This window comes from Canis lupus, chromosome 26 (assembly GCF_003254725.2).
Source record: "Canis lupus dingo isolate Sandy chromosome 26, ASM325472v2, whole genome shotgun sequence".
Taxonomy (NCBI): domain Eukaryota; kingdom Metazoa; phylum Chordata; class Mammalia; order Carnivora; family Canidae; genus Canis; species Canis lupus.
Window position 1 is genome coordinate 28991918 of NC_064268.1, and position 25632 is coordinate 29017549.

A 25632-nucleotide genomic window follows, 5' to 3' on the forward strand; every position below is an offset into this window, starting at 1 on the left:
AGTTCGAAGGCGGATGTGTAGCGTCCTTCCGCCAGCTTCCTCGATGGCCGCCGCAAAGGCAGGAAGGGCCACGTGCATTCTGGGTAGTGTAGTCCACAAGGAGAGTGGGCCCACGAAATTCGTCTGCAGGGGAGTACTATAAAAATGTGATTTAGAATAATTATAAAAGTTATTCTAGAGCAGACAAAAAATTAGGAGGGGGTATTTCAGTACATACTCCAGGAAAGTTTTAGGCCCTAGCGCCTTTGCCTGCTCTTTCTCTTTTTGCCGCCCACCCCTGTCTGCCGCACCTCCCCCGGTGTCAGTTCGGGCACTTCCGGTGAGCCTCCCAGGGCGTCGGAGCGGAAGCGGCGGCGGCGGAGGCGGCGGCTGCGAGCGGAGGGTCGGCGGGCCCCGGTCCAAACGTTCTCTGGGCGAAGCGGCGTCTGCGAGGCAGGGGTGTCCACCATGGTGAGAGCGGCTTGGCAGGGGCTGGCGGCTGGGGGCCGGGGCCGGGCGGCGGGCTGGCGGACCGGACGGCCGCGGAGATGCCGAGTCACCTCGGCCGGCAGCAGCCGGACCCTTGACCACGGTCGGCCTTGGCTGGTCTCCGCGGGTCCCCGACGCGCAGCCAATTTCCTCTCAGTTGGACTTAGACCCCCCGACGGTGTCGCGCGCTCACGGGTCTCCCAAGGGCTAACTAAGCACGTAACAGGTTTCCGTGACACCGAAGTAACTGAAGGGTGGCCGGGGGCGCGGGGGCAGAGTCGGGGCCCCGGGGCGGGGACCCTCCGCCCTCGCTCCCGGGCCTCGGCGCGGTCCTCGGGGGGCCGTGCCTCTGGTTAGGCCGCCTTTGGCCACTGAAGCGATTCAGGAGAGAGAACAGTAGCAGCTAGATTTTGCTGGTGCTTTTTTTGTTTCACAGCTTTTAACACCCACGGTCCCTGATTAAATCGTATCTCACTGAATCCCTCTCGTACCTTTGGAGGCCAGGACCATGAAAAACACCAAGGTTTAAAGAAGTTGGTAGTTGACTCGAGGTCAGACAAGTAGGGACTGGAAATTTGAGGCCAAATCCGTCTGGCCGCAAAGCTTGGTCTCCTAGCCTCAATCAGTGTCACTTTGTTTATTTTAGCAAAAAAAAAAAAGAAGAAGAAGAAGTAATGGTTATTCAGTCTTATCCGAAAGTGACATCCGTTTTCTGTCCTTGTGGAATCGTGTTTCCATTCTCAAGTTCATCCACTTAAAGACGTTGAGAAAGGTCTAGGCACTGTGATAAGGCTTTGGAATATAAAGGAGAGTAGGAGTCGGGGTAGGGAGCAGCTGGGAGGGGCACAAGGTCAGGCTCCTGGGTGGATTGAAGGCAAATTGTTAAGGGTGTTAAATACTTTGGGGCGATTTTCTTATTTAAGGAGGAACGGAAGCAAAGAAAAAAAATGGCTTAGGTGGAGCGGTGTAGTGAAAGGCTCAGAGAAGCCCCCCCCCCCCACTCCCCCCCTACATCTCCCTTCACATCTGTTATGCCTCTGGCAAGACTGCAAGAGTTCCGCTTAAAAGGGGGGACAGAGGCTTGAAAACTACTACACTAAAGCTCCCAGGGATTGAAGAGCCATTTGAGATTTTAAGCAGGAACATTCTGTGTTTATATTTTAGGAAGACCGCAGATTCATCTTGCTAATTTTGGAATGGCTTAGTAAAGGACCTTTTCAGTTGATGGCTTTCCCTCTATTTAATGTACGCTTGGAATCAAGTCAAGAAATATTTGTCTATTGTGAGATGTTTTTTTAAAACGTGTAAAAAACACAAATTCGCCATCTTATTCATTTTTAAGGGTAGATTCTGTAGCGTTAACTACATTCACATTGTTGTGTATTGAGTGTCCAGAATTTTTTCATCCTGTAAAACTGAAACTGTACCCATTAAACAAGTCCCCCATTTCCCCTCACCTGTCTCCTAGCAACCAACATTTTACTTTTTGTCCCTGTGAATTTGACAACTCTAGGGACCTCATAAAAGTGAGATCATATAGTATTTGTCTTTTTGTGATTGACTTATTTCCCTGGGCATAACGTCTTCAAGGTTCATCCACATTTTAGTATGTGATACGATTTTCCTCTCTTTTAAAGGCCGAATAATATTCCGTTGTGTGAGTGGACCACATGTTTTTAGCCTTTCATCTGTTGACGGACACTTGGATTGTTTCCAACTCTAAGCTTTTATGAGTAGTGCTGCTATGAACATGCAAACATTAGACAAATAATCTTTTCGAGAGCCTACCTTCAGTTCTTTTGGATATATACCCTATTGTGCAGTTTTATATGGGGAGGGGCGTCATGGTAACTTTGAGAAGACTCCAGATTGCTATGTAATGTGTTTTCTTTCTTTCTTTTTTTTTTTTTTTTTTAAGATTTTATTTACTTATTCATGAGAGACAGAGAGAGAGAGAAACAGACAGAGGGAGAAGCAGGCTCCATGCAGGGAGCCCGATACGGCCTCAATCCCGGGTCTCCAGGATCATGCCCTGGGCCAAAGGTGGCGCTAAACTGCTGAGCCACCTGGGCTGCCCTGTAATGTGTTTTCTAAGCCTCACCATAATCCACGTGTGAAGAACTGGTGTATTTAATCTTTTTGGTAGCATGTCTTGGCTTATTAACATGAGGGAGTACCTCAGTGTAACAACATGAGAGCACCTTTGTGGGGCACCAGCCCAGATCCTGGGCAAAGCAGGGAAGGTTCCTGGAACAAGGAGAGGATGGTCATGGAAGCCGGGGGAGGGTTAGAGACCCCTCATGCCTACTCTGCCTGCATCCTGGGATGCCATTCCCTGTTTTTTACCTGGCTCCCTCCTGGCATTCAGGTCTGTGCAGAATTCCTTCCTGACCACCCATTTAAAACAGCATTCCCAGGAGCTCTCTGTCCCTTACCCTGTCTTGTCCTTAGAGCATTTATCAACCCCAGACATGCAGGCATTTTCTCTTACTTGTTTCCCTTGTCTTGAATGTCAGCTTCTCCAGGGCTGGTGTGCCTGTTTTGTTAGTGAGCACACATCATAGAGTAATATTTTGCTAGTGCTTAGAGCAGAGCCTGGCAGATAGTGGGCACTCAATAAATAGATGTGTTTCTTTTAATTAACGAAAAGAGGGAAAGTTCCGTTGGCGGAACCCAGTGTGGCAGGCATAGGAGATTGCAGGGCCATCGGTAACCAGTCCCTGAGGTATGTGTGAGGTCTGACCTGGAGCTTTGGGTGAGGGGTGGGAGACTAAAAGAGGTTAATGACAGGCGTGGTGGGGCCAATTGTATATTTTAGTAGGATTGCACTTTCTAAAAGTAGTGGAATTGAGATGGGAGGGATGAGATTGGGCAGGTATGTAGAAAGATATGAGATTCACCATGCTACCAGGAAGTACTTTAGGCAGACTGTTCTGGTTCATGGAGATGTTGGTGCTAGAAGTGGTGTGTCTTACTCTTTGAGGACATTCAGCAGCATTAACTGCCCTAACTTGTGTGGACTTTCAATGGGAAGAAATGTGCCTTTGTTTTGTTCTAACTCCAGCATCTCTTTCCTTCCTTGTAGTTCTCCTTCAACATGTTCGACCACCCGATTCCCCGGGTCTTCCAGAACCGCTTCTCCACGCAGTACCGCTGCTTCTCCGTGTCCATGCTTGCAGGGCCTAATGACAGGTCAGATGTGGAGAAAGGAGGGAAGAGTATGTGCTCGTTTTTATTTTGAATAGTAACCTTTCCTGCCCTCCGCCCACAGTACTTATAGTCTTCAGTAGCCCTTGTTTTGCATGTGTAACCAGAAGCTAGTTATAGTGAAAATCTTACTTGCCGTAGACTTGCTAAGGGGAGGACTGGGGGTGAGAGGGAGAGTCCTGATTATGATTAGATTTATGGCTGATGGCCATTTGGCTCCCCACAATGAATTACAGCAAGTAAAATTCCTCATAAAAGATCATTATGAAATTCTGGCTATTTCACAAATTCCATTTAGTATGTTTTAAAGACATGACAGAAATTTAATTTTGGTTTTTGTTCTGCCTTTTTAATTTTATTTTCTTAATGTTTCTTAAATATTCTTTCCACAGTAATTATGCCACCCTCAGCCCTCGATCAACTCAGTAAGTATTCTCTCCATGACTAGGGAATTTAAATACGGACATCAGAAACTTTGCACATGCTCTTCAGTATGTCCAAGCATAGGTAACCTTCTCCGTGTCTGGTTGGCAGTTGTCCCTGGAGGGTGCGTACTAGGCTGGAGAGCTTGGCCTGCAGATGCTCCAGTGAGTGGCCAGCTGTCTAGGCTGGGGCCAGTGAGTACTCACTCTGGGTCCCTCCCCTATGAAGGGGGCTCTATCCTTTTTACCGCCCCCCCCAACACACACACATACACACAAATATACACCTTATTCAGATCCTATCAGGACTAAAAGAAAGTTCGAGCACCGTTGCTTTTCACCCTGTTGAGGCATCACCCTGATGCTATCACCTGGGTTCACTAGGTTTTCTCCTAAAGAAGACAATGGGCTCCTCATCTGCTCCCCAAACATGTTTCCTTAGCTCCAGGCACAAATTTCTAGCTCTGTCTGCCCCATTGCATTGAAAAGCACATCAAAAATTGAGCTATTGTCTTCTACCCTAGACGCTGCCCCTCTCATCAGATACTTTCTCTTTTCTCAACCCTTTATCCCATGAGGAACCTCATGACCCCAGCCACAGGCATAACCAGTGGCTTTTGAGACTCAGTGGTCTTTCTAGTGTGAATTCTTCCCATGTGAGGCAGGAGATGGTGGAAGCCACCAGAGGGCAGTTCCACGCTTGGCGTCTCATACATGTGGGGCAGCACTGTAGAGAAGGGGTATGGGTCCACTATCATTCCAGCTTGGTCTTTGCACCTGGCTATAGACTAGTGACTTGGCCTCTGAACTTTAGTGTCCTCATATTTATTTTATTTATTTATTTTTATTTTTTTAAAGATTTTATTTATTTATTCATGAGAAAGAGAGAGGCAGAGACACAGACAGAGGGAGAAGCAGGCTCCATGCAGGGAGCCCGACGTGGGACTCGATCCTGGGTCTCCAGGATCATGCCCTGGGCTGAAGGTGGCGCTAAACCGCTGAGCCACCCAGGCTGCCCGTGTCCTCATGTTTAAACAGGGACACACGCACCTGTCCATCAAAGCTTCTGTGTGACAGGAGTACTTCCCCTAGATGGTACCCTGTGGTATGTGCATAAATAGCCCAAGTCCATGTGATGCCAGTAAGGCAGGAGGTGGCCTTTAGCCAGCAGGGCTAAAGTAAAGCAGCAGCAGTGACTACGACCCAGTGAAGGCCCTTTAATTCTGGCCTCTGCACAGCCAGTGGGTTAATAGAGCTTTCAGGTTCATAGCCCCATCATAGAGGAGGAAATAAGACCTCCCAGAGAGCCTGCCTTTCTGTTTGCGCTGACCCAGGAACTGAGTGCCCTGTGTGACTCTTGGTTCAAGCATCTGAGAAGAGACTCGGATTGAGACAGTGGGACTTAGATCAGTGTTCAAATCTTTTTTTTTTTTTTTTTTTTTTTTTTTTTAAAAGTCCTCCCTGGGGCTATTGAGCCATCAGTAGGTATATGCAAGGTCTCAGGTTCTTTTTTTTTTTTTTTTTTTTTTTTCAATTTTTTATTTATTTATGATAGTCACACAGAGAGAGAGAGAGGCTGAGACACAGGCAGAGGGAGAAGCAGGCTCCATGCACCGGGAGCCCGATGTGGGATTCGATCCCGGGTCTCCAGGATCGCGCCCCGGGCCAAAGGCAGGCGCCAAACCGCTGTGCCACCCAGGGATCCCAGTGTTCAAATCTTTTAAGTTGTGGAAGGAACTTTGTCCAAATAAAATCTTACAGAGTCTTCATTTATAAAAGGATTACTGCTGTATTTGGAGGAGGTGAGGGGGTGCAGAGGGCTCAGGAGCCCCAAGTCACTTCTCTAAATCAGAAAATGCTGTGTGAAAACCACAGCAGACTAAGGAGCACAGGGGTTTCTTCCAACTGCAAGAATCTTGGATCCTTGGCTAGAGCCTGACCTGCTTCACGCTGACTGACCACCATCCTCCTTCACGACTCCATAGCCGAGAGGTGCGCTGCCCTCTGGGCCCTTGGCCACTGTACTCCAGCATCCAGGTCACCCTTAGTGATGGGGGAGGATACCCACACCCGCCTCTGCCACTTCTGGAGGCTCTTCCCCCATCTGTGGCTGCCTTCCCAAGCTTCTTACTTGATCTGCAGCACCATAATTTTTAGAGAGACCCCAGGAGGAGTATCTTCTGCTACTGAACAGGGTTTTTGCAGCTATGTTTGCTTAAAGTGACAGGCTAAAGTGGGCTTCTGTGGTTAAGCCCCAGTGTCATTGCTCCTGGGCTGCGTGGTTCTGGGCTTCTTGCTGACTGGGCATGTTAGTGCCCCATAGATAAAAGGAGTGACAATAGTCTTTACCTCACTGGTCTCGAAATAGTAAGTGAGAGCCTGAAACATGGCAAACTTGTCTGCATCAGTCTGTCCCAGACCCCTCTCCCAGGTCCCCGACTCTCTTAGGTCCTCCTGTTCCACATTGCCTGCCCCTCCTGCCCTCCTGGGTCAGCCTGCCTGTAGTACCGTTTGCCTGCCTCCTGCTGTCCCTGCAGCCTCATCTCAGGACCACTAGCGCAAGGGGATATGCTGTGTCATGACCTTGCAGAGAGCCCGCATTGCTGAATGCTCCCCCACTGTGTGGTGTCTGGCCCTGCCTCTCCTCCCGACTACACTCACACCCTTGTTCTCAGTCTTAAACGATGAGCAGCCATTCCCAGACTGGCTGGGCTCCCCGTGCCTCCATGCCTTTGTTCGGGCTGCCTCCTCTTTGGCCATCCCTCCCTGGCAGTCTTGCCCAGGACCCACACGGTGTTCTGTCGGCATGCTGCCTCCCCCACACCATCTTGCCCATAGCACTGCAGCATCTCGGTGCACGTGTTTCTTTCCCACCTTTCTAACTAGAAACCTGCAGGTGGGGATTTTGTCCGGCACATGGTTGGCAATTACATTAACTCATTTATTTGTTAGTGACTTGCCATTTTTTTACATTGGAATTTCAGAAAACCTCGAGTGTAAGCTGGTACTGTGTCCCTGGGTCACCAAACATTCCTGAGCTCGGGGCCAAGTGATGTGCACAGGGTTGGGGGTGGGCAGGCACCCAGAGGCCTAAGCGCCTCGTGGGTCTGAGTCTCGGCTCTGGGGAGCAAGACTATGTGGAGCCACAGTGGACATCCAGGGAGGCTGATTTTCAGAGGAATGCATTTGGGAAATAGAACTTCCCCTTCACAGTAGCTGTGCCTCTCATCCTCTTTCTTCTTTTTAGGCCGACTCAACATTACCTACCCCATGCTGTTCAAACTGACCAACAAGAACTCGGACCGCATGACGCACTGTGGTGTGCTAGAGTTTGTGGCCGATGAGGGCATCTGCTACCTCCCACACTGGGTGAGTGGGGCCGTGCCAGTCTCTGAGAGTCTGTGGCCTGTCTCAGGATTGGGGTTCTGTAGGAGGGCAGCTCCCAGCATGTATGATGGCTACAAGGAGGGGATTCAGAACAAGGCTCTGCGGGCTGGGGCACGGCTATTTCTTGAAAGATGATCAGCTCATAGCCCAGAAACCACAGCCTTGCTGTTTACCTACTATCTCCTGGGTAAGGCTTTCATGAAAATAGTAAAGCAGGAATATTTTTGAAGTGGACTGAGTACAGGATTTTAGATTTTAACACATGTACTCCCCGCTTCTACTAATTTTTCCCCAGTTCTGTTGTGTGTGTGCATGTGCATGCGCTTAGATACTTCTCTGTAACTGAGTCTTTCCAGAGCACATCATTTCCTTGCTAAGGAAACAAAGCCTCTCTTTTTGCCTTCAGACTTTCTCTTGAGCCTGGGTCCTTCCTGAGTGCTAGCCTCTGCCAGCCTCTTCCCCACAGGAATCTTGCACACCCATCTCACTTGCTGCCTATCCTGTCCTGTGTTGTTTTCCAGCCCCAGTCCCCCAGGGAGCTCTTACTCATGCCACAAAGCCCAGACTCAACTTGCTTCCCTGCTCACTTGCCCTCCCCAGCACTTGCTGCTCACTGCCTTATTGTCCTGTGGGTTTACAGGTGCCCTTCATGGGACTGAGGCCTTGTCCTACACTCATCAGATAGAGTGCTGTGGGTGGCTGAATGGTGGGGCACTGACAGTTTCCCAGGGCTATTCTGGATCCTCAGAGCCCCTCTGTGACCTTTATGAGGTAGTAACACTGGAAAGAACTGTACCTTAAAAGTGCACTCTCCAGCCCATAGACATAGAGTTTGGGGGGCCTCTTGTCCAGACTCTCAGACCATTTTGGATCAGAAAACTAATTGTATCCCTTTTGCTGAGAAATAGTTATCCCCTGGGAAGCTTCTTAGATAGCATGGCCCTGCCTCTTTCTGAGCTGGCCTTGCAGCTCTTGGCTAGAGTAGGTGGTTGCCTGGGCTTTCCCAGCTGGTGCTGCAGAGCCGGCCTAAGGATCTTTCCACCCGCAGTGGATATGTGAGCAGGTGCCTTCTGTTAGCTCCTTGGTGGGCTCCATCCCACTTGGAGCTCTCAGGCTTCTTCAGGGTAAGTCAGCCTAGAACAGATGCTGGCCTTTCTCTTAGCATCTGAGGCCTCATCTGCTGGCCTCGATCAAGATCCCTGCCCAGGACCACTGGGAGTGTGTGGATGCCTCCTGCAGGGTCCCCGTCATACTACCTATGCTCCATGGCCAGTACTGGCCTGCAGGGGCTCGTGCACACAAGGAAGGGCCAGACCTGGAGCAGGCCTCCTCACTGCCGTCCACCAGCTGTTTCTCTCCACAAGTCATGTCTGAGCCTGCCACAAGAAGGTGACCTGGGCTTGTGCCCTTTCTCCTTGAGCTGCCAGTGAGCTGTGTCCTTCCTCCAGCCATCAGTTTTTACCTGCTAGTTTGCTAAAGGAATGTGAGCTTGGGCTGCAGGAGGCTGACTTCCAGGCTTAGAGCACTTTCCGTGAAAGCGTCCTTCTCCAGGGTCACCGAGCATCCAGTTACCAAGTTTGTCAGCCTGCCTGTAGCATCTGGTGGAGTGACCACCCCAGCCTGATGAGCACCCTTCAACGAGAGTGTGTCAGGACCTCTACAGGTCCCTGCTCACCCTGCAGCTTCACTCATGACCTCTGCCCACTTTGGCCATGGCCTTCTTTCTTACCAGCATCCTGTCTGTGGACTCTTAGAGTCACCTCATAACTAATTGCCTCCGTGGAGCCTCTGTGGGCAGCACTGCTGTTGGCAGTGCCATCTGGGTGAAGTGTTCTCAGAAGGATGTGACACCTGGGACTGACTCGGTGTGGGATGGGGCCAGGGAGTGGGGAGCAGTGACTGAGGAGCCGAGGTCAGCTGTAACCTGGTCACTGTTGAACCAGGATTGGGTGTGTAGACGCTTGCTCATGCAGTTCTTCTTTTTGTTTTTTTGTTTTTAGTAGTCTGTACGCAACATGGGGCTCTAGCTTAGAACCTCAAGATTAAGTCACATGCCCTATCAACTGAGCCCACCAGCTGTCCCTGGTTCTCTCTGCTTTTTTTAAAATTTATTTTATTTTAAAGATTTTATTTCTTTTTTTTTAAAGATTTATTTATTTATTTATTCATGATAGATATAGAGAGAGAAAGAGAGGCAGAGACACAGGAGGAGGGAGAAGCAGGCTCCATGCCGGGAGCCTGACGCGGGACTTGATCCCGAGGCTCCAGGATCGCGCCCTGGGCCAAAGGCAGGCGCCAAACCACTGAGCCACCCAGGGATCCCCAAGATTTTATTTCTTTATTCATAAGAGACACAGAGAGAGACAGAGGCAGAGACACAAGCAGAGGGAAAAGCAGGCTCCATGCAGGGAGCCCCATGTGGGACTCCATCCCGGGACTCCAAGATCATGCCCCAGGCTGAAAGCGGTGCTAAACCACTGAGCCACCCGGGCTACCCTTCTCTCTGCTTTTATATGTTTGAAGTTCTCTTTAAGAAACTATATGTTGGCAAATCGAGCTCCAATAAAAAAAATATACAATAAGTAAAAATTAAAAAAAGAAACTCTAAGGGGTCCCTTGGTGGCTCAGTTAAGTGGCTGACTCTTGATTTTGGCTCAGGTCTTGATGTCAGGGTCATGAGATCAAGCCCTGTGTCGGGCTCCATGTTCAGTATGCATTCTGCTTCCTCTCCCTCCCCCCCCCCCCCCGCCCCGTTTATACTTACATGGGTGCTCTCTCCCAAATAAATAAAATCTTAAAGGAAAAAAGAAAGAAACTCTAAAATAAGACAAAAAAACCATTCCAAGACGTGCAAGGTTTTTCATTTCTAGCCCGCCCTCCTTGTCTCAGACCCCTGAGTGTCAGCCTTGTTGTGGTATCTTGACTCCTGCACACCAGGTACTCACAGGCCTGTGTTTTTCTTTCTCTATCTTGTTCCTCAGCCAGCGTCCACTACACAGAGTGGTTTCATAGAGATGTGGGGGTGTCTTACCAGTTTTCTGTGACCCCCTGTAGCAGACCTCTGGGGACTTGTCACCACCCCTGTGCCTGAGCTGTAAGGCCATTCCATGTGAAATGAGCCCACTTGGTGACATGATTATCCTGTCTTCGTTGCAGCCCTGTTTGCCCTAAGACCTTGTAAGTTGGGTGTGGGACAGCTCAGTGGTATGGAAGAGTGAGCTTCCCTGGGGAAACACTGCCCCTAGGAGACCTGGAACTGGTGGTCATGCCTTCCAGGCGACCCTTCCAGTGGATCATGTTTTTTCAGAGGCTGGTAGAGACCCAATGCCCGCTGAAGCCACCTGGGTAGCACCCTGAGACCTCCTTCCTTTCATGTCTGACTTGTTTGCCACCTTGCTTTTTTCCTTCCTCCTAACATCAAATCACAATTAAATTACCTGTCCCCAAGTCCTCATCTCAGGTTCCTCTTCCAGGGGCCCAAGGAAGAGGCCGTCTGAATGTCAGACTTGGGCCTGCTGTGTATGTTTAGATGATGCTCATGCTGGCCATTTGATTTCCAGGAAGCTCATGTAGCCTTCTTCTTCCTTTAGATGATGCAGAATTTGCTGTTGGAAGAAGGGGGCTTGGTTCAGGTGGAGAGTGTCAACCTTCAAGTGGCCACATACTCCAAATTCCAGCCTCAGAGCCCTGACTTCTTGGACATCACCAACCCCAAAGCAGTGTATCCTTTTGAGATAAGAAGCGTTCTTCTGGACAAAGGAAGGGTGTGCTGGCAGTCTGTAAACAGCGAGCTCTTTGTGGAGCATGTGCCTACTTTGGGGATCACATATTTGTTTATGATTGAAGTTGTGATTTGAGAATAATGGCGGTCAGCCAGCATGTTCGCCCTAGCCTGGCCCTGGCTCTCGATAAGCATGCTGGGTGCTCGATGGGCCTCACCTGGTTGCTCTCCAGAAACTTCCTTGAGGGCAAAGTGGAACCCTCCCCCCAAGGGACTGGGGCACCTGGCACAAAACTCAGTGTGCTATGGTGAAAGGAGGCTGGCTGCTCTTCCTCTAGACCCTAACCCGGTGGATCCCTGGTGCCCCAGCTCAGCTGTGAGCCTGCCTTAGCCTCTCCTTTTACCCAGGGTTAGCGCTTTTCACTCCACAAACCAGGGGGGAACGTGACACAGTACATTTTCTGTCAGCAAGAGGAAAGAAAAGATTTTAGACTTTAGTAGCTTTTGATACGTTCTCTGAACATAAGCTAGACGTGTGTATTGATAATTTAAGGAGTAACTAGTGTGGGCAAGGAGCATGCTGTGTGTGATCTGTGGTCTAGACTTCTGCCTTGAAGGCCCCAGCTTAGCTTGTGGGATCATCTTATAGAGCAGTCATTCCACCACCTGTTTTTTATTTATTTATTTATTTTAAACATTTTTTTTTCTTAAGATTTTATTTATTTATTTATTCATAAGAGACACAGAGAGAGAGCCAGAGACATAGGCAGAGGGAGAAGCAGGTTCCATACAGGGAGCCTGATGTGGGACTCGATCCCGGGTCTCCAGGATCAGGCCCTGGGCTGAAGGCGGCGCTAAACTGCTGAGCCACCCGGGCTGCCCCACACCACCTGTTTTTTAAAAGGGTTGAAAAAACACAATTGAAAATTACAGATAGGTAGACAGTTAAAAAAATAATAATAAAAGCTGCATCCACTCTCCTTACTTGCACACTGTCCTCGCCCCAAACCCAGGAGCAAACCAGCCATGTCCTGGGTGTGGGTGAGCTGCATTGAGTCTTGCAGAGTGTATCTGTGGATGAGCCTGTTGGGTCCCCTGTGACTGGGCCCTGGACAGGGTGGGGTTTTAGGCAGCTGTGCTCATGGCACTTGTTGGATGCTTCCCATCTTGTAGGCAGGAGGTCATCCTGTCGCAAGGTCTGCTTGTCTGGCTGGCAGTGCCCAGGAGTGTCTGCCTCTGTGACTGCAACCTCTTACTGATCTTCCTCTGGATTTTCACTTGTGTCTTGGTGCAGATTTACCAGATTGTTTTCAGAGGCCATTTCTTTTTTTTTTTTTTTTTAAGATTTTATTTATTTATTCATGAGAGACAGAGAGAGAGAGAGGCAGAGACACAGGCAGAGGGAGAACGCTAGGAGCCTGATGTGGGACTCGATCCCGGGTCTCCAGGATCATGCTCTGAGCTGAAGGCGGCTCTAAACCGCTGAGCCACTGGGGCTGCCCCTCAGAGGCCATTTCTGTAGGCATGGTTAACTCTTCAGCCTGTGGAGAAAAAGTGTCAATTTCGGCAGCTGAGAGGCAATCTGGTATTCCCTGGAGCCACAGTGCATGTTTGACCATTCTATTTAAAATAATTCTCTGAATTGACGACGATGTGGTTAAAATATTCCATGTGATTAGGCCGTACTCCCTTGCCTGGGCATTTGGGTTATTCAGTGTTTAAGAAATTATTATTATTTACTATTAGAAAAAAAGCTTACAGGTTACTTTTTCCTTTTCAATTTTTATTTTAGTTTTTATTTTGGGATATACCCCTAAAGTTGGATTACCACCCAAAAGATAGAAACAGCAAAAGTGTCAAAGAGAACATCTTTGGTTTTTGAGGGGGCCTATTCATGATTCTCTCGGTCTTTTTTTCTTCCACGTTCCCATAGGATTGTTAAGTTCAATTTGTTCAGGTGTAGTTTACAGTAAGACGCACGGTTTGAGGAGTTGACAAATGTGAACACCCATGTAACCAAAACATCTCCATCTTTCCAAAAGCTCCTCTGTGCCCTTGCCTGGCCATCCTCGCCCGACCTCCCACTGCTTCCCACCCCTCAGAGAGCTATCTTTCTCGAGGGAGTACTTTGGCGGGTTCTTTCCCTCATTGGTGTTTGTGAGATTCACTCATGCAAGTAGTTCACCCTTTCTTACTGCTGAGTAGTATCCCATTGTATCAAAGCCATGTGCTTCAGTACCAGCCTGGTACCTGTCTGCCAGGTGTACTTTGTGACAGTGACCATCTAATCCAGACCCCTCATGGAACTCGCCTCAGATTGAAGGTGCTCATTTTGCCATGTTGCCTTGACAGTGTGTGTCTGCAGGTTAGAAAATGCCTTGAGAAACTTTGCCTGTCTGACCACAGGGGATGTGATTGCCATCAACTATAATGAGAAGGTGAGTGTCTCCACCATGGAGCCAGCAGGGCCTGGAGCCCAGTCAGCAGAGGTCACATCTAATGAGGACCTGCCGTGTCCATTCTGGGGTTTGAATCGGGGGGGGGGGGGGGGGGGGGTTCTTTTTTTTTTTTTTTTGAAAGATTTTATTTATTTATTCATAAGAGAGAGGCAGAGACACAGGCAGAGGGAGAAGCAGGCTCCATGCTGGGAGCCCGATGTGGGACTTGATCCTGGGTCTCCAGGATCACGCCCTGGGCTAAAGGTAGCATTAAATTGCTGAGCCACCCAGGCTACCCGAATGGGGGTTCTTTTTAAGCAGGGTATGCCTGGCTTTTACCATGATTGCTGCCTACTGTTTGCTCTTTTAAGTCTCTGTGGGTTCATGTTTAGAGCCTTGTAGTAATTCATTCAGCAGCTCTGTTTCAAGAATTGATTGATGGTGTTTACAGGTGCCTGAGCTTAACGTCATTAATCACATGTCTTTTGCCCATGGTGCCCAGGGTGCTGATTTTTGCCTCCGTTAGAAAGCTCTCCACCACACCCATCATCTGAGCTCATCCCTTTGCTAGTCTTTGGGGATGCAGAAACAAAGCAGCCTGAGTCCTTGTCCTTGTCTTATTCCTTCCCTTGGATAGGAAGAGGCCCTGCCATGTGCTCCAAGTGCTGTGGGGCACAGGGGAAGCAGAGCCTGGCTCTGGCTGAGGACAGTGTCACCTGAAGTCACTTCTCCTTCTCATGGGAGCACACGTCCTCTTCCCCTGTTTCCTGCAGCTTTGGTTTTCCCTCAGTAGTTCCTCTGGTACATAAGTCTTTTGGGTCCAAACATCACATATGCTTATCCATGATTCCGTGCTTCCCAACTGTTTGGACCTAGACAATTTAGCCGTAAAGTGAAATGCCAGCTTTCATCCTTCCATTTCTCATTTATCTCGTGTATAAGTGACACAAAGTTCAAGACATTATCCACCTCCCCATTATTCGTGGTTAACAAACTGGGAAAAGATTTAATAGTTGGTAAGCCTGCTCATAACCCATCCTGCCACGGGCATTGAGCATGGCAAGTGTGGATCCCTCGTCTATGGTGACAGTGGATGTTGACTGTCCTGGAGCTGCTTGCTGCCAGGGCAGACCTCCTGGTGCTCTGGGGTGACTACAGCTCCTGCCTGGCTTTCCCTGAGGCCAGCTCTCTGTTCCGTCATACTCTCTCGTCCCGTCAGAGGCTTGGGCCCTCACAACTGAAAATAGGTGCCTGTGGTTCAGCCAGTCGCTTCCTCCATGACAATGTAGGGATCCAGTGTGTTGTCTTGAGTTTCCTTGTATTTGAGGCATTTGTTACTGAGAGTCCTTATTTTTCAATTTTGTGGGTTTTGAATCACACCTTTATATTTTTTCATAAACTAAGAAGTAATCTCATTCCTTTTATTTTTGTGAGGAACATTTTAGATACTCTCCACCTTAACTGAATACTTGAAGCTTTCATAATTCATTATGGGCCACCTTAGTGTTAGTGTTCTTTTTTTTTTTTTAATTTTTAAAAGATTTTTATTTTATTCATTCATGAGAGACACAGAGAGAGAGGCAGAGATACAGGCAGAGGGAGAAGCAGGCTCCATGCAGGGAGCCTGACGTGAGACTCGATCCCGGGTCTCCAGGATCAGGCCCTGGGATGAAGGCAAAACACTAAACCACTGAGCCACCCGGGTTGCCCAGTGTTAGTGTTCTTAACATTAAGGTAATAATGCTGAATATAACCCAAATTTACAATAAAAGACAATATTGAAACTTCTGCACTAGAAGGTAAGCTACATAGAATATACATAGAATTGAAATGCATGTTTGGACTTCTACTTTTGGAGGTATGGAAGGCTAGATACTCTAAAGAGCTCTTCTGATAAAACCCAATTAATTTTAGGATAAAGTCTAGATTATGACTGCATTGTTGGTCTTGCTAATAAAAACATAGAAGTTTTTTGAGAATATCTCACAGGATAGTCCTGAGTGCAAATGACCATGTCAGTGCTTTAGCGGGAGACCTGAACTGGAGTCTTCCACATTAAAGTGAGACCCTTAAAGGGGCTTAAATAGACCCAGAGGTGGATGTTGTCCTCATCCCAGGAGAAGGAACCCAAATTCTCCCTGGGAAAAGCAGCCTGTTTAGTTAAGCCCTCAGGATTGCTGTAGATGGAACAAGCAAACAAGAACTCATAATAAAACCACCAGACATCCAAGCAGAGACAATAAAAGCAGAAATAAGCCCTTAAGGAAATCAGTATTGGCATTTCACATGCAAGCATAAAGTAATTATGTATAAAATACTCAATTTTTTTTAATGGAATCACAAAATTTAGCAATTAACAAAAGACTACCAAAAATAACTAGAAAGATTTGAAAAACAGAGTTAAATAACAGCTGACAAAGAATTCATGAAATGAAAGCTAAATCTGGAGAAGTGCCTTAGAATTCTACGCAGAGAATCAAGGCCAAGAGCATGGGGGAGATAGGGGTATCCTGAGAAAGGTACACGTACTCAGTGAAAATGCCAGCAAGAAAGAATGGAGGAGTGGTGATGTTTGAAGAGAAGGTAAGTGAACTTGTTTTAGAGCTGGCCTTCAGCCCACAGTTCCAGGGAGTATACATCTGCCACACAGGATGAGTTGCAGACGCTAAATACCAGCTACGGAGAGGTAAGCAGAGAGAAGGTACTTTAAAAAACAGCAGCCGTGATAGCCCAAAGAGCAGAATACAGTAGACCCTTGGGGTTGCCCCAGTCCTACACAGTGAAAAATCTGTGTACAACTTCTCACTTGCCAGAACTTCACTACCAGTAGCCTACTATTGACCTAGAGCCTTACCACCAGCCAGTGAACACATAGTGTATATTATATGTGTCATATACTATGCTGTTACAGTACAGTAATCTGGAGAAAAAATGTTACTAAGAGTCACAAGCAAGAGAGAATACATTTAAGGTACTAGACTGGAAAAAAAAATCCCTGTGTGGGTGGACCAGCACAGTTCAAGTCCATGTTGTTCAAGGATCAACTGTATCTTCAAAGGTTGACAGTAACTCACCAAAGCCATCTTCATCCTTAAAGAATGAAGGCAAAATCAAAATATTTTCTAATAAACGAAATTAAGAGAGTTTATTTACCAATGGAATTTCAGAAGGAGGGTCTTAAGGAATAAGCAGTATTCTAGAACGCCACCCAGGCGTCCCAGCCTTCTGGACTTTTTTATGTTTGTTACATATTTGGGATTATCTTAGACACACAGCAATATAACTGGTTTTTTTTAACTTACTTTCCTATTGGCTGAGTAGTATTCCACTAGTTTCTGTAATTTTTTTTTTTTTCTACATGTGAACAAATATCTATTGATAGTTATTTTGAGCATGTGCTATTAGCAGTGTTGGAGCAAGCCTTCTTAGGATTTTCTCTTAGGTGTTTAGCTAATTATTTACTTATAAATTCCTAGAGGGACACCTGGGTGGCTCAGTGGTTTAGCGCCTGCCTTTGGCCCAGGGCATGATCCTGGAGTCCCAGGTCAAGTCCCACATCGGGCTCCCTGCATGGAGCCTGCTTCTCCCTCTGCCTGTCTGTCTCTCATGAATAAATCAATAAAATCTTTTTTTAAAAAAATAAAAGGAATAAATTCCTAGAAGTGAACTTCCTGGAATAAAGGTTGTGTTTTTTTTGCAATGTGATACATAGCTACCCTGTGTGATGTTAACCACATAGAGGGAACAGCCTCTGCTGAGTGATGGACAGGCATCAAAGCAGCCTCCCACCCCCCTACCTCCCACAAAGGCAGCCCCCTTGTCACAGCAATATGTGCAGCAGGGGGATGGTGTCACGGCGGTGAACAGTGTGTCTGCAGGAGCTAGGTAGGGAGCTGCAGTAACATGAATGATGACAACCTCCCCCCCCCCCCCCCCATGCTGCCACAAAACCATGCTACTGATTTTTGTTGTTTTCCCACAGATCTATGAACTGCGGGTGATGGAGACCAAGCCTGACAAGGCCGTATCCATCATTGAGTGTGACATGAACGTGAGTACCTTTGATGCTTACAGTGCACTTGGGTCACGGGAAGATGGGCAGTTGATGAACCCTGCAGGCCAGTGCCCCATGAGGGTGTCATGCAGCCCCGGGGACTGTTTGGGTGAGAGAGAAGGAAGTTGATGCCAGAACGCCTGCGAGGAGGTTGTTGACCTGGTGACACATCTCCAGCCAAGAGAGGTGGCTGCACTCACCAGCAGCATGGATATTCTGGAAAGTTAAGGAAGCTTATTCAGCTGTATAGGAAGAAACTACTGGTTGGTACATACAACAGCCTGGTGGGTCTCCAGGGAATGCTTCTGAGCAAGAGAGGCCAGTCCCAAAAGGTTATATTCTCTCTGGTTCCATTTGTATTACATCCTTGAAATCGGCGAGGCTTTAGAAATGGAAGACGGGTTGGTGGTTGCCAGGAGTTAGGAGAAGGCCAGGAGAGAGGCACGTGTGGTTATAACAGGACAACTCAGAGAGGTCCCTGGGAGGTTGGAACAGCCTAGTACTTCGACTGAGGGTGGACAATGACCAATACTCATGATAAAATTGGGAGAACTTAACTGGGAAATCTGAATAGGAGGGCCGGATGGTGCAGCTGCTGCTTATCTTGGTGGTGATACTCTGTGATTTTATAAAACGTTACCATTGGGAAAATTGGGCAGAGTATATAGGGGCAGCTTTCTGTTGCATCTTTTAACAACCACATATGACCCTGCCGTTGTCTCAATTAAAAACAAAAGCTAAGGAAGCCTAAGTGTCACCGTATCTCAAAATTATTCTTTTCATCTCGGGACCAAAGGTGGACTTCGATGCCCCACTGGGCTATAAGGAGCCTGAGAGACAAGTCCAGCATGAGGAGTCCGCTGTAAGTTCTGCCCAGCGACCCTCCCCAGCCCCAGCACTGTTTGCCCCCTTCAGTAACGGGGCCTCTGGGAGGGCGTCCTCGGTGGGTCCCAGCAGCCAACTTGAGTTTGGCTTCTGCTGGTGCTGACATGGTCACATGTCCTGCTCCTGGGGAATAGTGTGTCCCAGCTGTTGGGGGTGCAGGGATAGCAGTAGCAATGAGAGGCTCATCACCTGTTTTTGTGCTCCCATCAGGAGGGTGAAGCTGACCACAGCGGCTATGCTGGAGAGCTGGGCTTCCGTGTGAGTACCAGGCCACACGTTTTACTTTCTATGCTCCTGCCGTGCCATCTGGGGACCTCTGCAGAGATTGGACCTTTGGGTTTCTGTGCATGCACATATCTGGCACTCTCAGTTACACAGCCTTTTACATTCACTTTGTCCTGGAATCCTAAAGGCAGGCCCTGATTTTTCTTCTCCTTTTGAAAATTTCTAACCCACCAAGTAGGACACATGTATATGCTTCTCTTCAATTCACTAGATGTGACCCCATTTGCTTTATTGTCTGAGAACATGACCTCCCAGCACCGCGGCCAGCCAGACTCCCTGGGAAGCAGGTAGAGATGGCTAGTGCGCTGGCATCGGGGAGCTGGGAGGCAGCAGAGGAATCATGACTAGAAAGTGGAGCTGAGCTGTGGGGCAGTTGCAACAGAGGCCTTAGCCTGCCCCTGGACCCTGAGCTGGGTGGTCCTGCAGAGGCTGGAGCCAAAACTTTGAATCTGTCCTTTAACTACTGGCTGTCCTTGTAAGGTGGCTGTGCTTGGGCCAGGAGGTTCCTTTCATCTCACATCAGTCCCCTGAGAGGCCGGGTGGAAAGTTCTTGTCTGTCAGGAAGTGAAGGTTTCAGTCCTTAAGGGGTCTGGACTACACCTCCCAGCACACATCCTGGCTGCAGTGTCTGGGCACAGGGCACATGTATGCTCGCTAAGCTCTTGCGCACTCTCCTGCTCGCTCGTCTAGGCCTTCTCCGGCTCCGGGAATAGATTGGACGGGAAGAAGAAAGGTGTAGAGCCCAGCCCCTCCCCAATCAAGCCTGGAGACATTAAAAGGTAGGTCTGCTCTGGCTCTGCTTCCCCTGTGATGCTTTGTCCTCCTCCAGGAAGGCTCTCCGCCAGATTCCTGGGGTGGGACCACCTCACTCGAGCTCTGGAGACGAAGTCTGGACCAGGGAGGCTGGCGTGTGGATGGATGGCACCCTGCCTGCTCTCCTGGGCCACCAGAGCAGGCATTTCCCGGTGCACGTTGGTGAGGGAAGGATACTGGTGCCCTGCCTCATCCGCCAGGCCTCTCCCACTGCAATCTAGCCTCACTCTGTCCCTCCTCCTCAGCCTCCGCCTGCCCCCAGGTGCTCCCTAATCAGCTTGCCCTCCTGTTTCACATCTTTCTGGTTCCTGTTTAGTAATCTCTTTTTCTATTTTGTGACTTCTGATAATTGATCAAGACCCCATTATGTAGACTTCCCTCAGACAGGAGGCAGGAGCTGCCTTAATGTGTTTTTACCATTTAGGGATCCCTGGGTGGCGCAGTGGCTTAGCGCCTGTCTTTGGCCCAGGGCGCGATCCTGGAGACCCGGGATCAAATCCCACGTCGGGCTCCCGGTGCATGGAGCCTGCTTCTCCCTCTGCCTGTGTCTCTGCCGTTCTCTTTCTCTCTCTGTGTGTGACTATCATAAATTTAAAAAAAAAAAAAAAAAAAGTGTTTTTACCATTTGGCTTAGGGACTGTCAGAGGAGGTTTCTTGCTCTGATGACTGTCATGGACGTGGTAGGGATGAGATATGTCACCTGTCTGCTGTGTGTTAGAGCAGAGGGAGAACACTGCAAGTGTGGTTTTTACCCAGACTCTTAAGAGAGTGTAAGGAGTTTAGTGAGAAGGTGGCCCCTACAGGGTCTATGAGGCTACAGGACAGAGATGGTGAGGGCCCCTCAAGCCTCCAGATGGCCTCTCACTGCAGGCCAGGCACTAGGTCAACAGGCCTCTGCTCCAGTTGCCTTCTGGTTACTTCAGGAAGGTTCCTGGGGAGCGCCAGAGGGCTGGCTCGAGGCCAGAGTGGGTACAGCGGTAAACCCCAGAGTGAGTCACCAGGACCACACTTGTCTCTTTGCTTGCCTTTCTCTTGATTGGCAGGAGCAAATTTTAATGTCTTTATCCTGCAACTAACATTCTTCTTTCTTTCTCTCTTTCACAGAGGAATTCCCAACTATGAATTTAAACTTGGTAAGATAACTTTCATCAGAAATTCACGTCCCCTGGTCAAAAAAGTTGAAGAGGTGAGTTTATTTCACTGGTAATGAGAAGTTTTGTTAGTGATGACTGGAAAGTTCTTTCTATTCTGAATGAGGCTTTTTATGTTACATTTTTCCCCATGCCTGGGGCCCTCCTCTCCCTGGTACCTTGATTGTCCTGTGTATGCAGTCCACAGCTCTAGTGTCACCTGGTAGTAGTGACCAGTGCCATACCAGCTCACAGAGCCCTGACCCAAGTGTCAGGCTTCATATTGGTGCTTTATATTTAATTAATTTAATCCCCAGCACGGTCCCTTGAGGTGGCTGCTCTGATCATCTGCATCTGCATTTTTACAGATGTGAGCGCAGAGGTGAGAGCATCCAGAGCACAGGAGCAAGCTCCTGCCTCTGTGCCACCCACTCTAGAAATGGCCTCCACTGAGACCTGAGGGGAACAGCCTCCTCTGGCCCAGGAGTGCCCCTGTAACAGGAAGGGAGGGCTGCAGGTGGGGACAGATTGTTGGCAAAGGGTAGGTTTCTACTTTGCAGGTATTTCTTCCCAGTGTTAGAAACCGGCTCAGAAAACCCAGCACACCCTACTGCAGATGGTCCACCCCACCTCGCAGCCATGGCCATTGTGCTGTGTATTTCTAGAACTCCAACACTTTTACACCCACCACTCTCCTGGTTCCTTTTTTCAGATGGTCAGTCTCTTAAGGATCTAGAGTAGGCTAGAGGGCAGATGATCTGTGAGCCCATTCAGGATGGGCTGCTAGATAGGATCAGTCACTGGCTAGCTCCTGACTGCAGGGCCATCAAGCAGCCTCTTCCCCTCTACCTGTGGGGTGGTTGGGGATAGAGGCCAGAACACTGTCTACACCTTTCCTACCCCTTTACAGTCCACCGTGGCCTTAATGTTCCTCCAACTAACACAGTGTTGGGGAACTTCCAGGCTCAGAGGAACAAGTGTGGTCCTGTGAGACCTCAGCCTCTGACTCCTCTGTGAGTGCCTTTCCAGTCCTTTGCCAGCTACAGCCTGGGGCTTGCTGCCTCGGGCCTAGAGGCCTTAGCCGGGGGCTTCCTCCAGGCTGACTTGTGACCTGCCTGTTGGAGATGTGGGAAAAGGAAGGGAGGCTGGCAGGCACAGCTGGAGCTGTTTAATTCATAAGTACTCAAGAAGAAATGCATGGCTAACGATGGGATCGAAGGCACATGCTTAGCTCTACCCCATCCTGAACCCCTACTAAAGCTGTGGCAGGAGGATAATAAGGTAATAAGGACATTGACGAGAAGAGGAGGCAACTGCTACAGAATTTTGAAAGCCCAAGAACAGGAGGATGAGTGGTAACTGACCTCACAGGCCATGGGAAGCTGCATCCTGAGCTTCCTGTGGGGAAAGCCGGGAGGCAATTGGTGTAGATAGTAGAGCTCTGAAAGGCACCTCTGGAAATGGGGGGCTAAAGATGGAATGTGTGTCACAAGGAACTTAGAACCACAGCAGCCACCCCTCCTCCCTGCTAGGGCTTCACCTGCCTGATCCTAGGAGAAGGCTGGAGGCTCATCTTCTGAAAGAAGCATCACAGCAGATCCCTAGACCGGGGCCATCAGCCCAGTGGATAGCAGAACTGAACTAAAAGAATGAGTGACAGTTTGCATCCTGAACATTGTCACCCTTGGTGTCCTTCCCTTGCTTAGCTCCCTCACACTCCCTGCCAGGGTTGCTCATTGCAGTTGGAGGAGCTTTCTGTGGACAGTCTGACAAGCCCTGGGGAATGTCCCAGCCAGCTCACCCCAGTGTGGAGACTGCAGTCAGAAAGTTTCTACTTTCTGAAGAGTTGTGAAAAGAGATGAGAGAAACCAAAGGATCAGGAACCATCAAGGAAATAATTTCCACAAATGGAAGGGCCAGAGTTTGCGGCTAAGAGGACCCCTGAGTGTCCAGCACCATGAATGAAAATAGCCCCCTATCAAGCAAAGAAAAGATCCTAAAGCTTCCAGAAGGAGAAAAGAGGTTGTACCACAGATTAAGAATGGCATCATTTTAGTGCAGGACACAGGAAGCTAGGAGATGACGCAGTAGCGTCTCCAAAATTCTGAGAGGAAACCCAAAAAATTCTGCACCCAGCTCTTATGGGCTGAATTGTGTTCCCCCAAATCCTGTTTTGAAGCTCTAACGCCCAGCACCTCAGGTATCTTGAGACCAGGCCTTTACAGAGGTGATTCTGTTAAAATGAGGCCAGTAGGGTACCCCTAATCCAGTCTGACTCTTCTTCTAAGAGGAAAGTTGGATGTACAGAGGAGAGACCGTGTGAGAATACCACAAGAAGGCAGCAGTCTGCAAGCCAAGGAAGGCCTCAGAAGAAACCAAAACTGTCAGAACCTTGATCTTGGGCTTCTAGTTTCCAGAACTATGAGAAACCAAACATCTGTTTTTTAAGCCTCCCAGTCTGTGGTGTTTTGTTAGGGAAGACCTAGCATGCTAACACCAGTCAACCTGTCAGGGAAACATGTGAGTGGAAGAAGCTATTTTCAGACATGTAGGATCTCACAAAAAGATACTCTTCAAGCAGCCTTTCTCAGGAAGCATTTGGAGAGTGTACCCAACTAAAACGAGGGGATAAAGTAGAAATAAGAAAGCCTTGGATCCAGAAAACAGGGAGCCCTGAAGCCATTCGCAGCACCAAGACGATGGCCAGTGAGGCGGGGCAGCCTAAGACCCCAAGGAGAAACCCCTTCAAGCAGACAGAACCAGCAGGGTGCCTGCTGTCATTGAAGGTGTTCAGAAGAGAGAAACCAGACACCGGGCCATCACGACAAACAGAAGGCCCTGCAGGAAAGGAAGACTGAGCCGCTCAGCTATGACTCAAACATACACGGTTGCCACCACATAAGCCCTGTACAGCCCCGCCGGTGATGCCCTTTTCCAGGGGGGGAGGGGAGAGGCAGGTGCAGGGGTACGTATCAGGGAATGTGAAATCCTCCTCTTCCATGGAGAATGCCTCCAACTGACTAGCATTACAAGCTCAGTAAAGACACTTGCTGTGGTGACAAAATAGCTCGTTAGGATGGTTCTCAGGGCTGGTTAGTGACCGTAATATTAAAAGCCTTAAAAATATGTGCGATTCTAAATTTACTTATTTATTTACTTACTTAAAATGCAATCCTTTTACGAAAGAATAACACTTCTAAGAAAAAAAATCAAGAGTTGTGTGCAAAAACATTAAGCTGCCACAGGAGCTTAATATACCACAAACTTAGAAGTAACATCCAGGGCAGCCTGGGTGGCTCAGCAGTTTAGCGCCGCCTTCAGCCCAGGGCGTGATCCTGGAGTCCCGGGATCGAGTCCCACATAGGGCTCCCTGCGTGGAGCCTGCTTCTCCCTCTGCCTCTCTCTGTGTCTCTCTCATGAATAAATAGGTAAAATCTTAAAAAAAAAAAAAAAAAAAAAAAAGGAAGTAACATCCAATGGTGGAAAACTGCCAGAATTCTCTGTAGCCTTTGGAGTATCTTAGCAGAGAAATTCATCAACTAGAGGCTTGGGAAGCATGAGAATTGGCCGGAAGTCTTCTTGGGTGGTAGAGTTACAGATATTTTTCTTTTGGGTGGGGGGGGGTGTATTTTATATTTTTTTACATTTTGAAAACGTAATGCTTCTGCAAAAGGATGTACATTCAACCTGAGAATAAAAGCTGTTGGTAGAGGCATAGTTGTGATTCTCTGGTTTCGTTTCTCGATTCAATAGATTATGATTTCTATTTCAAGGCCATTTCTTATTATGAATAATGTGGAAGTAAGGGAAATGGGTGGCTGGCACTTGAGTCAACAGAATCAAGCATTTACTCTAAGGCTCCAAGGAGTTTCTGAAAATAGTATTTTATCTTCACACTCAGGATGAAGCTGGAGGCAGATTCGTCGCTTTCTCTGGAGAAGGACAGTCGTTGCGTAAAAAGGGAAGAAAGCCATAAGTTGGGACTCTTGGTTGACTGGAAAATAAAATAATCAATTGCAACATAATGGCTTTTAGTTACTGGCTCTGATGGGGATGAGACTGTTGCAGAGGATGCTGTCATTTTAGGTTTTGTTTAGAGTTACCTAAGAATTACCGAGTGTGACCTGGAAGTCGGAACAGTCAGACCTAGTGGTTGATTTTGGGAAGGAGAAATCTCACTCTGAGGTCCCACAGGCAACCTCCTCCTTGCCCCTTCTCGCTTTCAGCCCTTGAGGGGTATTCCCACTGCCTTAGCCAAAGCAGAGTTCCCCAATTCCTGATAAAAACCAACAGAGGGGATGGAATTACTTTAACTTGAGGTTTCTCTTTTTTTCACTTATCCTTTGTTTTTCCAGGTCAATGCCTTAGAGCGTTGCCTCTGGCCTAGAAAAAAGTGGCTTAAATAGATATGTGCTCTATAAATAGTAGTTATCCCATTACTCTGGCTGCCGTTTAAGTGTAGATGGAAGGCTGTTTCTATTTTTATTTTACATATTAATTTTCTTTTCCAAAAGAACCATTCTTCAGAAGGTGGATTCCTGATCTGAATACATTTCATCTTGTATTTTGATTTTATATGGAAATAATTAGCTTCTTAATCTACAGTAAACATGATGAAGCACAAATATGAATATTAGAAAAAATAAGTGCTAAAGATACATTTCTCTTTTCTCCTTCCCTACCCCCACTCCCAGGTTTAATGTATTAAATTATCCAAGGTTATGCTGGCCTTTTTTATTAGCATTAATTTGGTCTCAGATCATTTTCTATAATGTGAGATCTTTTGACATGTTAATTTAATCTCTTTTGTTCCTTGAAAATA

The 25632-nt window shown here is 48.1% G+C and overlaps 1 protein-coding gene across 1 annotated transcript; it reads left to right on the top strand.

Annotated features, from left to right (window-relative positions):
• Window positions 1-102: 102 nt before the first annotated feature.
• On the top strand, window positions 103-24835 carry UFD1 (ubiquitin recognition factor in ER associated degradation 1). Its single transcript, XM_025474854.3, has 12 exons — window positions 103-450; window positions 3554-3686; window positions 4068-4100; window positions 7345-7466; window positions 11075-11205; window positions 13571-13643; window positions 17626-17694; window positions 18494-18559; window positions 18793-18840; window positions 19558-19646; window positions 20785-20866; window positions 24712-24835. The coding sequence occupies exons 1-12, from the start codon at window positions 448-450 to the stop codon at window positions 24784-24786; spliced, it is 924 nt and encodes a 307-aa protein (XP_025330639.1). The 5' UTR covers window positions 103-447; the 3' UTR covers window positions 24787-24835.
• Window positions 24836-25632: the final 797 nt, after the last annotated feature.

Excerpts from the sequence above, each read along its gene's own strand:
- UFD1 (XM_025474854.3), top strand. Across the intron at positions 7,467-11,074 it reads TCTGCTACCTCCCACACTGG|ATGATGCAGAATTTGCTGTT; the intron begins GTGAGTGGGGCC and ends TTCTTCCTTTAG. Across the intron at positions 11,206-13,570 it reads ATCACCAACCCCAAAGCAGT|GTTAGAAAATGCCTTGAGAA; the intron begins GTATCCTTTTGA and ends GTGTGTCTGCAG.